This window comes from Eleutherodactylus coqui, chromosome 6, assembly GCF_035609145.1.
Source record: "Eleutherodactylus coqui strain aEleCoq1 chromosome 6, aEleCoq1.hap1, whole genome shotgun sequence".
Lineage (NCBI taxonomy): Eukaryota > Metazoa > Chordata > Amphibia > Anura > Eleutherodactylidae > Eleutherodactylus > Eleutherodactylus coqui.
In genome coordinates this window covers 231,378,994-231,391,094 of record NC_089842.1, presented here as the reverse complement: position 1 = coordinate 231,391,094, position 12,101 = coordinate 231,378,994, and the positions used below count along the sequence as shown (strand labels likewise).

Genomic DNA, 12,101 nt, shown 5'->3' with positions numbered 1-12,101 from the left:
ATTCATCCTAAAATGTGTTAAAATAAAAAAAAATTGTATACTCACCTTTCCGCTGCAGCCGGAGTTCTGCCGCGGCCGCTGTCAGTTCTTCTGAACTGCTTCTCGGCACTATTCAGCCGGCGGGGCTTTAAAATCCCCGCCTGCTGAATGATCTGCCTCTGATTGGTCACAGCCTGACCAATCAGAGGCAGGTTTCACTTACACACCCATTCATGAATTCATGAATGGGTGAGTGACTGCTGCCTCTCATTGGCTCAGCGGGAGCTGCCCCTGATTGGTCCCGCTGAGCCAATGAGAGGCAGCAGTCACTCACACATTCATGAATGGGTGTGTGAGTGAAACCTGCCTCTGATTGGTCAGGCTGTGACCAATCAGAGGCAGATCATTCAGCAGGCGGGGATTTTAAAGCCCCGCCAGCTGAATAGTGCCGAGAAGCAGTTCAGAAGAACTGACAGCGGCCGCGGCAGAACTCCGGCTGCAGCGGAAAGGTGAGTATACAATTTTTTTTTTATTTTAACACATTTTAGGATGAATTGCAGGGAAGGGCTTATATATTTAAGCCCTTCCCGACAATTCATCCAGCGCTCGCCGGCAGCCCATTGCTTTCAATGGAGACGGTTGCATTGCCGGCTCCATTGAATGCAATGCGCTGGACAGCTCCGGCCCGTTTCTAATGAAACGCGGCTAGGAGCAGATTTTCGGGCGTTTTTTCGGCCGATTTTACGGCGTCGGTCACGCGATTTGCGCATGCGCATCCGTCATGCGATGCGCAAATCGTGCGAAAAAACGCCCGTGTGACTAAGGCCTAGTAGTGCAGATTTTCAGTATAGATCCAAGCAGCATCTATGGTGCAATAATTCACCAGACAGCATTCCTTTTCGACGGCATGTTGTCATAATCAGGGAAACATCCCAGTGTAATATAGAAGCTACTGCGGCTGTGCGGGACTTACCCTCCTCTTGCATTATTGCCGGAAACCCCCGACATCCATTGATATCTATTGCGCCTGCGTGTGTCTTACCCAAGTCTCGCGCTACTTTAGTTCCTCACTCTAGAGTATCACAGAAGGGTAAATAAAAAATTAAAAACAATCACAGAAAATGGCCGTTACTTACTGAGTGAGGCTCATGTATCTTGGCCAACATCCAACCAATGTCTTGCATTTATTATCTATCATTCACATGCAGCGTGGCTTTAAGACTCCACGGGGAGCCCAGGGTGGCAGTACCAATGTGGTTCACTGAAGGAAATGTAGGGCAACCTGCCGAATTAGCATGGCGTCATTAATAGGTTGCTGATCTGCATGGTGAACTACCTATATCAGAATGGTCTGGCACCATGTATCCTCTATGTGTGGGAGTATACACCAAGCAGCCATCCCCCTCTATATCAAGAGGCAGTGTGAGTGGCTGTCTTATCGGTGTCCTGCACAGGTGTTATTTGCTCCTCCATTTTGTAGTCAGCAACCTGCATGGTGGGAGGATGCATCTATATGCAGTCTTCACTCAGTAAGTAACGGCCATTTTCTGTGATTGTTTTTAATTTTTAATTTCCCCTTCTGTGATGCATTTATATTAGTGTAGGGACTCACTAAAACGCAAGGAACCGTGAAGTGCGAACGATCGACAAACAGTGGGGTGCAACCTGTGCCGCACCAAGATCAGCAGGGGAGCCACCATTACCAGCCTGACCACCAACAGCATGCGCAGGCATATGATAGCTAAGCACCCGATGAGGTGGAACGAAGGCCATTCACCGCCTGCAGGTCACACCACTGCCTCTTCCCCTGTGTCACATGCTGGCACTAAGATGCCATCCCCCTCCCAGGATGTAGGCACAAGCGTGTCCCACCCTGCACCCACCCCTTTGGCTGCACGGTCTTCCACTGCCTCCACCAATGTTTCCCAGTGTAGTGTTCAGCTGTCCATAGCACAAACATTAGAGCGCACGTGTGCGCAAATATTCAGCCACCCACCTGCATGCTCAATCGCTAAACATGCATATCTCCAAACTGCTGAGCCTGGAGATGCTGCCATATAGGCTGGTAGAAGCTGAGGCTTTCTGCAACCTCATGGCAGCGGCAGTCCCTCGCTACTCGGTCCCCAGTCGCCACAATTTTTCCCGCTGTGCCGACTCTGCCCTACACCAGCACTTGTCACGGAATATCAACCGTGCCCTCACCAACGTGGTTACTGGGAAGGTCCACTTAACCACCAACACATGGACAAGTGCGGCGAGCAGGGACACTACATCTCCCTGACGCACATTGCGTTAACCTGGTGGAGGGTGGGTCCGAGTCTGACCCTGGGTCCACTCACGTGCTACCCATACCGAGGATTGCGGGTCCTACCTTGGTCATGGTTTCTCTGGCTTATTATGCCACCTCCTCCAACCCCCCCTCCTGCTCCACCTCTCAATTACCATCTGTGAGCATTTTGCCTTCAGTCAGTAGCTTGAGGTGCTGCAGTACTGCCATGGGGAAGCGTTAACAGGCCGTGCTGAAACTCCTGAGCTTACGTGACAAGAGGCACACCATCCAAGAGCTGTTACAGGGATTGATGGACCACACAGATCTGTGACTGTCTCTGCTGAACCTCCAACCAGGCATAATAACATAATATGTAAGGCGGAATGAAGACAATGTCCATCTAGTTCAGCCTGTTTATCCTCCTATGTTGTTGATCCAGAGGAATGCAAAAAACCCCAAGAGGCAGGAGCAAATTAATCCTTTTAGTGAAAAAATTCCTTCCCGACTCCCTAATTGCAATCAGACTAATCCCTGGATCAACCAGCTGCCAGTTCACTGACTGTTGTGCGACGTGCCCATGCGCTGGAATTCAACTTTGCACATGTTGGCCAGGGTTTACGAGCAGCGTAGATCCATTGTTGAATACCAGCTGCAACATGGCAACCGGAGTGGTAGTCAGACTCTGCACTTCTTCACAGAGGAGTAGGCATGGATGTCTGACATCTGTCAGGTGTTAGAATACTTTGAGAAATTAACACAAATGAGGAGCGTCGATGCGGCTATTATCAGCGTAACCATCCCGCTGCTTTGCCTGCAGGGAAGCTCGCTGCTAAGCATTAAGGCCAATGCTTTGCAGATAGAACAGGAGATGGGAGATGACAATACGTCGCTTGATAGCCAGACCACCCTCAGGTCTGTTTCTCAGCGCATATTGGAGGAGGAGGAGGAGAAAAAGGGGAAGAGACTGCTGGCCACACTGCAGAGGGTACCCATGCTACTTCCTTCACATCTGTTCAGCATGTTTGGGCTGAAGAGGAGGAGGAGACTGAGAGTCATCCTCCTAGTGAGTACAGTGATGTGTTGCGTACTGGGACTCTGGCACACATGGCTGACTTCATGTTAAGCTGCCTTTCCCGTGACCCTCGCGTTAGACACATTCTGGTCAACATACATTAATGGGTGTTCACCCTTCTCGACCCACGGTATAGGGAGAACCTTTCCACTGTCATTCCCAAAGAGGAAAGGAGTACCAGAGTGATGCAATACCACAAGGCCCTGGTGGAAAAGCTGATACTAAACTTCCCATCTGACAATGCTAGCGGTAGAGGACGTAGTTCTGTGGGCCAACTAGTAGGGGAGATGAGGGGAGCAGGCAGCATGTCCAGCGCAGGCAGGGGAAACTCTCCAAGGCCTTTGCCAGTTTTATGGCACCCCAGCCAGACTGTGTCACCACTCCCCAGTCAAGGCTGAAAAGGAGGGAACAGTGTAAAAAGATGGTGAGGTAGAACATAGCTGACCGTACCAACCTCCTCCGTCATCCCTGTGCTCAATTCAACTATTGGGGGTCAAAGCTGGACACGTGGTACAAACTTGCGCTGTACGCCTTGGAGGTGCTGGCCTGCCGCTAGCGTGTTATCAGAGAGAGTGTTTAGTGCTGCTGGGGGATTATCACGGATAAGTGTACCCACCTGTCAACTGACAGCGTCGACAGGCTTACACTTATTAAGATGAACCAAGCCTGGATTTCCCCAGAGTTCTCCATCGGTGGAAAGCTGCTTAACATAAGCATCATATTCTCCAGCGGTGGAAAGCAGCTTAACATAAAGTATCTGTAAGATGGAACTGGAGAACCATGCACCCTCTAGCAACCCAAAAAGGGTAGAAGTAGCTTGGTCTATCCTTCTCTGATCTTCCTTCTCCTCCTAAACTAGCATGTCAGCACGCTGAACAGCCAATTCTTCAGAGTGCCAAAAGGCTCTGTAAAAATCATTTTTTCAGAGGGCTGTCTCCAGGCTCTCTCAAAACAATTTTATCTGAGGGCCGCCTCCAATTTTAAAAAGGTTCACCACTAGAGTTCAGCAAAGGTGCTGGTTCCAGCTTCATACCCCCACAGAGTCCACAAATGTATCCCAGCGCAGTGTCCAGCTATCTGACACTGAGACAGAATAAATTGTCCTGGTTTGGCCACTCTAATTTCTTCATAGTACATGCTGTCTTTCCCTGGGGCACTGGTTAAAAGCCCCTCGGGGAGAGGCAGCAGCTGGGACAGGCGGTAGCTTGCCTGTTCGTGGACCGCCACCTGGATTCCATTTAGCAAGTACAAGCTCTATGTTAAAAAAGCATTTCGGGGGTTCACCTGCAATCTCGGTAAGCAAATCTTTCAGGGGTACACCTATACTCTTGGTACACAAATTTTTCAGGGATTTACCTATACTCTTGGTAAACAAATCCTTTTAGAATTTCACCTATACTCTTGGTAAACAAATCTTTCAGGGTTTCCCCTGCACTCTTGGTTAACAAATCTTTTAGGGGTTCGACTACACTCTTAGGCCTCCTTCCCACGAGCGTGACGGGCTCCGCCGCGTAATATTACGCTGTGAAGCCCGTCACGGCGCCCCCCAGAGCCCCTATACTTACCTGCGGGAGATAGCGTGAAATCGCTTCCCCGCCCACCGCCGCCACGTCACCGCCCGTCACCGCCCACCACCGCCGCGTCACTGGCCGTGTCACGTGCACGGCCGGCCGTGTCACGTGACGCGGCCGGCCGCGTCATTTGGCGTCATATGACGCGCGGCGGTGGGCGGGAAAGCGTTTTTTCACGCTATCTCCCGCTGGTTACAGCGGGAGATAGCGTGAACGGACGGCTTCCATTGACTGCAATGGAAGCCGTCAGTGCGTACAGCCCGCCCTCACCCGCAGAAAATAGAGCATGCTGCGGGTGAGGACGGGAGAAATCGCGGTGCGTAATTCCGCGCTGGAATTACGCATCGTGAGCATTGTGCTATTAGGTTCAATAGAACCTAATAGCTGCGGGCAACGCAGCGGATTTTCGCCGCGAGTTCGTGGGAAGGAGGCCTTAATAAACAAATCTTTCAAGGGTTCACCTATACTCTTGGTAAACAAATCTTTCAGGGGTTCACCTGCACGCTGGGTAAAAAAATATTTTGTTTTAGAATGGTTTGTTGAATTGTGGAGATGTGTAGAAGTACTGTCATCTGAGTCCCCCTTATGCCTACGTTTGTGGCTCATGAAATTTTGTGACAGAGGTGGCATGGAATTGGAATTGTGATCATACGTTAATTTATCAGCAATTCTCATCAGCATTGTGGGCTATCACCCATAATTTCAAAGAGGGTCGCTGCCAGGCCCTGCCAACCCTCTGCAGTGTGTGTCTCACGTTCCTCCTCACCCAATACACACTTATAAATAGACATGAGGGTGGGGTGGCTATCAAGCGAGCATGTGGTATGAGGACAGCTGGACACTGCGCTGGGAAAAATGTCAGTACGCTGTGGACTATTGAGTAGGCGAAGGGGTGCGCCTTACCCTGTCTGGGATGGGGACAGCTGAACAGTGCGCTGGAAAAAATTTCAGTATGCTGTGGATGCAGGATCATGCCTGTGTCCTGGGGGGTATTGGACAGCAATGCCAGCATGTAACACAGGAGAAGAGGCAGTGGTGTCACCCACAGGCAGTGATTGGCCTTCATTCCACCTAGTGTGGTGCTTAGCTAAGATGTGCCAGCGCGTGTGCCTTACTGATTATGGTCTGGCCCAACTAAATTGTTAGGGGGGTGAGCACCCGGCTCTTGCCCACAATTTGGCCTAATAGTGCGACCTGGGAGCCTCAGATGCATCCATGCATGCTGCCCTTTCCCTATGTTCCCTATCCATTTCTGTGGTGTTTCCATCACTTTCTGATGTTTTCAGGTGAATCACACACCCTTCCCTATGCAGAGCATGGGTCACCTTGAAAAATGCTCGAGTCTCTGATTGACTTAAATGGGGTTCGTTACTTGAAACATGCTCTCGAGCATTACAAAAAGTTTGGCTCGAGTAACGAGCACCCGAGCTTTTTGGTGCTCGCTTATCTCCAATCTTTTCTCTTTGCCTGCATTTGGAATACTGCTGATTTTGCCTTGCATTGCTTAAAGTTATCAACCATTAAAGTTATTCTAGGCCCTGGCCATTCCCAGGGACCTGAGGTACTATAACCTTGTCTGTGGCTCAGTTATTTCCCTGCCGATGTTCATGCCGGTGGGTACTGGAATGGTGGCGCCACCCGGGACAACCCCATCACCTGTCCTAATGTTTATTGGGCATCCCTATGCTGGGGGTTTCCAGAAGAGGCCCAGTGCTGCCCAGGATTTGGCTATGTGTGCCCTCTGGGAGGGAGCATGGTAGGTGCCACCATGACAAGCCAAGATCTTGCCCTCCCAGCTCCTCAGTGTATGCACATGCAGTTTATTTTTTTATCTCATGCCACACATCATGGGATATGTTGAGTTAAGGGACAAGTTAAGGGAGGACACATCTGTATATACAGTATGGCACAATTATGCATAATAAAACAAGTATAATGTATTGTTAAAAAAATCACTTTTACAAATAGTAATAATCTACATCACTATGTAATGTTACATCTGAGCACTATATACCTTACAGTGTATAAAATATTGCATATTATACATACAAAGTACAAAGAAATTAGCTCACCATCATGTAGCAGAAAATGTGTACCCATTCCTCCAGCACAGTAATTAGCTATGATTAAAAAGGCAAGTACAGTTTGCAATGTGTGAGTTCTGGATGCTGTCGATGTGCACATCATGTTATTAATGGATTATTAAAGTCTACAGTTTTTATCTTTCATTGTGGCTGCTGGAGAGCAATGAAAACTTTTCCTACTGCACAGAAAAAAATGCATTAAGGCTGGAGTCACACACAAAAAATTTGTGGCAATGTTTGTGTCAAAGTGAGAACTGGATCCAAAACACTATTTGGCCAGTTTATCATGAGCATGTTATGGGAGTATGTATGAGCCTGTAGTATGGACCATTATGTGTGCTTGACTGGAGGACTATTGACCAAAACTCAAACATCACAGGAAACTACGATTCAGTATGGGTCCAAAGACCTGCTGTTGGGCTTGGACACTCATCAGTATTAAGGGTGTAGTAAATACTAAATTTGTATGAAAATGACCTAAAGTGAAATTCAATTAAATCAGTTTTGTAGAAGTTTGAGGTCACAGTATTGTGGCCATAAAAGGAAGATTAAAATGTTGTAACATTCTGGCGATGACACAGGACAAATAAAGTTAGCAAAATGTTATTGATGGAAAACTTACAACTTTTATGTTACAGTTGACTCCCAGAAATCATCTTAAAATATTTACTATTTAAACTTGATGCACATGAATATATACTAATTTTATGAAGTAAAATGTGTGGAAGAATACTAAGGGTTCTGGGTGAAATATCACGTAAGATACTAAAGTAGTAGAAATATCATGCAGGGAACATTACCTTCATTTGGAGCTTGTGCAGTTATCTGAGAATCAGATTTGCAGAACAGAAGTGCTAAACCAGCAAATATTAGAAATTGCTCCAAGTCCATGTCTTCATGTGAAGTGTAATCCTCTGACCTGCTCTATACTCTTCAGTGATGATCAGGAACTCCACCAGACGCAAAGTAAGAATCTTTATTAGTGATCCTACCTTATAAAGTGCTAAGGGGAATGGGCGAGTACAGGAGGCCGCCACCAGTTGTGTTCCCCTATGCATTCAATTTCTGCTTCTTTTTGACAACTCCCATTCCCCTCCCCCATTTTCTACAGGTTAGCATCTCCTAATAAATCACAGTTCATATATATATATATATATATATATATATATATATATATATATGACATTTCAGACATGCACAGAGCTGACAAATGTTTTATATCAAACGTTAAAAGAGCAGGTTTTTGACCTCAAAATCTGATATTATCTGTCATTCTGTTAAGGATGGACACTCATCTGCTCAGACACTTCTTTTTTGGTATCTCATTATCTTCAGAAAATGTTTACAGTTGACTTTCTAAAACAGAACTGTACTGCAGTCACTTATGTTTGCCTTTTTACTTAGCACAAGGCCAACCTTATAAAGTAATTGGAAGATTTTTACAAAAATGAAATTGAAACAATCACAATAAAAGCTTGTGGTTACATATAACCTTGGTGGCCACTGACACAAAACACATTCTTAGTGTGGGACATGGGTGTAATAAAGAATTGTCCAATTTACATTTTTTACATTTATTCATTTATAGAGATGAGCGAACGTACTCGTCCGAGCTTGATATTCGTGCGAATATTAGGGTGTTCGGGATGCTCGTTACACGTAACGAGTACCATGCGGTGTTCCGGTTACTTTCAGTTTCCTCTCTGAGACGTTAGCGCGCTTTTCTGGCCAATTGAAAGACAGGGAAGGCATTACAACTTCCCCCTGGGACGTTCAAGCCCTATACCACCCCCCTGCTGTGAGTGGCTGGGGCGATCAGATGTCACCCGAGTATATAAATCGGCCCCTCCCGCGGCTCGCCACACATGCCTTGTGACTTAGCTGAGGGAAAGTGCTGCTGCTGGTGCTGCTGTAGGGAGAGCGTTAGGAGTCAGTGTAGGCTTCAAGAACCCCAACGGCCCTTCTTAGGGCCACATCTACTAGTGTGCAGTACTGTGTTAGCACAGTAATTTATTTTTTTTTGTCCAAAATTGGATCTGCAGAGCATTGCGCCCAGCAATAGGGACAGAAGTGGGGGTTAGGCAGGGAGAGTGTTAGGAGTTAGTGTAGGCTTCAAGAACCCCAACGGTCCTTTCTAGGGCCACTTCTATCCGTGTGCAGTACTGTCCAGGCTGCTGTTAGCAGTGTTGCATATTTTTTTTTTTCTCAAAACCGGCTGTGCAGAGCATTGCACCCGGCATTAATACTACAGGGATAGAATTGTGTAGGCAGGGCCAGAAGACATTTATTATTCATTGAATACACGCAGTGGGGTCTTCCCTAAGCTAAAAAGGAAAAGAAATTATATTTGGCCTGCCTGTGTCAGTCCTAAGGTCTGCGTGTACGTGGCGTGGCAGCACAGCGGTGGGCAAGCGTCAGCAGGCCGTGCTGAAACTACTCAGCTTAGGAGAGAAGAGGCACACGGCCCACGAACTGCTGCAGGGTCTGACAGAGCAGACCGACCGCTGGCTTGCGCCGCTGAGCCTCCAACCGGGCATGGTCGTGTGTGACAACGGCTGTAAGCTGGTGGCGGCTCTGCAGCTCGGCAGCCTCACGCACGTGCCATGCCTGGCCCATGTCTTTAATTTGGTGGTTCAGCGCTTTCTGAAAAGCTACCCCCACTTGTCATACCTGCTCGGAAAGGTGCGCCAGCTCTGCGCACATTTCCGCAAATCCCACACGCACGCTGCCACCCTGCGGACACTGCAACATAGGTTTAATCTGCCAGTGCACCGACTGCTGTGCGACGTGCCCACACAGTGGAACTCTACGCTCCACATGTTGGCCAGACTCTATGAGCAGCGTAGAGCTATAGTGGAATACCAACTTCAACTTGCGCGGCGCAGTGGGAGTCAGCCTCCTCAATTATTTACAGAAGAGTGGCCCTGGTTGAAACGAATGCACCAGATTACAGTTGCCATTTAAATTTACTTATTTGGATTGCTACATGCATATTTATACACATACATATGGCCATCACAGATATGGTATGTGTTAGAGATGGGGCTACCACTAAGGGTGCCAGTGTCCGGTTGGTGCAGGCTGCTCATCCTGGCGTGGCTGGGGCCCAGTCTGAGGGCTCTGTCTGGGGTTCCCCCTGCTTTGGTGTTGGTCGTGGTGGCCGGCGGCGCGTCCTGCGTCCTGTGTGGGCACGCCAGTCTGCTGGTCGGCCGTGCGGTACTCAGGTGGATGCGTGTAGCCTGGGGGAGGGGGCTTTATGACTCCCCCCAGTCATCATGGGACTTATCCCCGCCCCACTGGGCTGGGAGGTCTGCATATAAACCCTGCTGGCCCAGACTCCTGTGCCAGTGTTTGTTTTGACATGTTTCTGACTACACCTGCAATCTTTGACCTGATCATAGTGTGTATGACCTCTGCTTGCATTTGACTCTGCTTCTGCCTTACCCTCCTGTACCTGGAACGTGTCTTTTGGTTTGACCTCGGCTTGCATCCGACTCTGTTTTTATTTTTGCCCTCCTGTACTCCGCTCGTGACTTTTTGATTTGAGCCTGTTTTCTCGACTATTCTCTAGTTAGCGCATCATTGTCATAGTCAGCTCATGGTTCCCACCTGTCAGTCACCCAGTCCCTCCTTCTTGGGGTCCCTGACACAAGTTCAGCCCTGGGGCCTAGCCCAGGGGGGCAAGTAGGTAGGGACCTGGGAGACGGTTGGCGTAGGGATTCCCTGTCCATTTGCCCTGGCCAGCCCTAACAGAAACACTGGCCATATTGTTGCTTGGAACCTATTTTGACCTTCCCGTTTGAACCCTGATATGGAGGCTGTTGCGCCCATTGCTAATCAGGTGTAAGCCTTAACAGGGTTGGTGCAAGATCTGTCCACTTGACTCCAGCATCAGGAGCACACCATTGCTAGTACTCCTGTCACTATTGCTGCAGCTCTGGGGTCGAACCCAAGATTGAGCTACCTGACGTTTTTTTTTTGGTGACTTTAGGAAATTCTTCGGTTTCCGCGAAGCGTGCAGATTATATTTTGAATTATGCCCCAACTCGTCAGGTCTGAAATACCAGAGGGTAGGCATTGTAATTTCACTTTTAAGAGGTGACCCTCAAAACTGGGCATTCTCGCTGCCCTCCGACTCACAGCCCCGCCAATCAGTTGATACCTTTTTTACGGCCCTTGGCCAGATTTATGATGAGCCAGATAGGGAGGAATATGCCGTGAGTAAGTTATTGAGTCTTCGGCAGGGAAGACATCGTGTGGAAGAGTTCTGCTCCCAGTTTCGGCAGTTTTGTGTGGAGTCCAAAAGGAATGACTGCGCTCTGAAAGATTTGTTTCTGACTAGGTTGTCTGAGTCTGTTAAAGATCTGTTGTTGTCATACCCAAACCCGAGATGTTAGAACAGGCTATGGCTATCGTGGTAAAGGCCGACCGCCGTCTTAGTGCCCGAGACTCAGACAGAACCACCTGTGACCTGGTCCGAGAATCCGCCCTTGACCTCAGCTACCAACGGAGTAGAGACAATAGAAGTGGGCTCCTTGTCCCCAAAGGAGCACAAGGAGTTCTGGCTCAGGAACTGATTATGCCTATAGTGGAGGTCCAGGTCATCGGGGCCCGAGCTGCCCCAAGAAATAGCCGTCGGAAAACTTCCATTCCTAGGCAATGCCCAGAGGGATCGCCTAGGAGCTCAGTTACTTCCGGAATGTTCTAAATTGTTAGTGCTGTTCTCTATTTTGTATAATCCTCAATGGTTGGGCCTTCATTGATTAGAGGGCTGCCGCAAACTTTGTTAATTTTGAGTTTGTCAAGTCTATGACTGCATTTCTTTTACCAGTGAATCCTCCCATCCGGGTCTCAGTATCGATTCCACTCTGTTGTCAGCAGGGTTAATCAGTGAGAGAACTCATTAACTATTTTTGTCCGTAGGGGCGCTACATTCAAAGGCTTGTTCATTCCTGGTGATGGAGGGCCTTTCCGTTGATTTAGTCCTTGGGTTACCCTGGCTCCGGCAGCACAACCCCCAGTTTGATTGGTCCACCTCTGATCTAGTACAGTGGGGGCAAGTTTGTGGTGAGCTTTTGGTCTCCATCCAGGAGCATTCCACAGAGCGTAAGGTAAAGGTGTTACCC

The 12,101-nt window shown here is 48.4% G+C and overlaps 1 protein-coding gene across 1 annotated transcript in view; it reads right to left on the bottom strand.

The window, feature by feature from the left end:
• The window catches only part of LOC136571866 (scavenger receptor cysteine-rich type 1 protein M130-like), a 116,139-nt gene extending 108,230 nt beyond the window's left edge, over positions 1-7,909 (bottom strand). Inside the window, exon 1 of the mRNA XM_066572484.1 lies at positions 7,776-7,909. Coding sequence (XP_066428581.1) covers positions 7,776-7,866 — 91 coding nt within the window. The 5' untranslated portion in view covers positions 7,867-7,909. The remainder of the gene's footprint in view (positions 1-7,775) is intronic.
• Between the last annotated feature and the right edge of the window lie 4,192 nt (positions 7,910-12,101).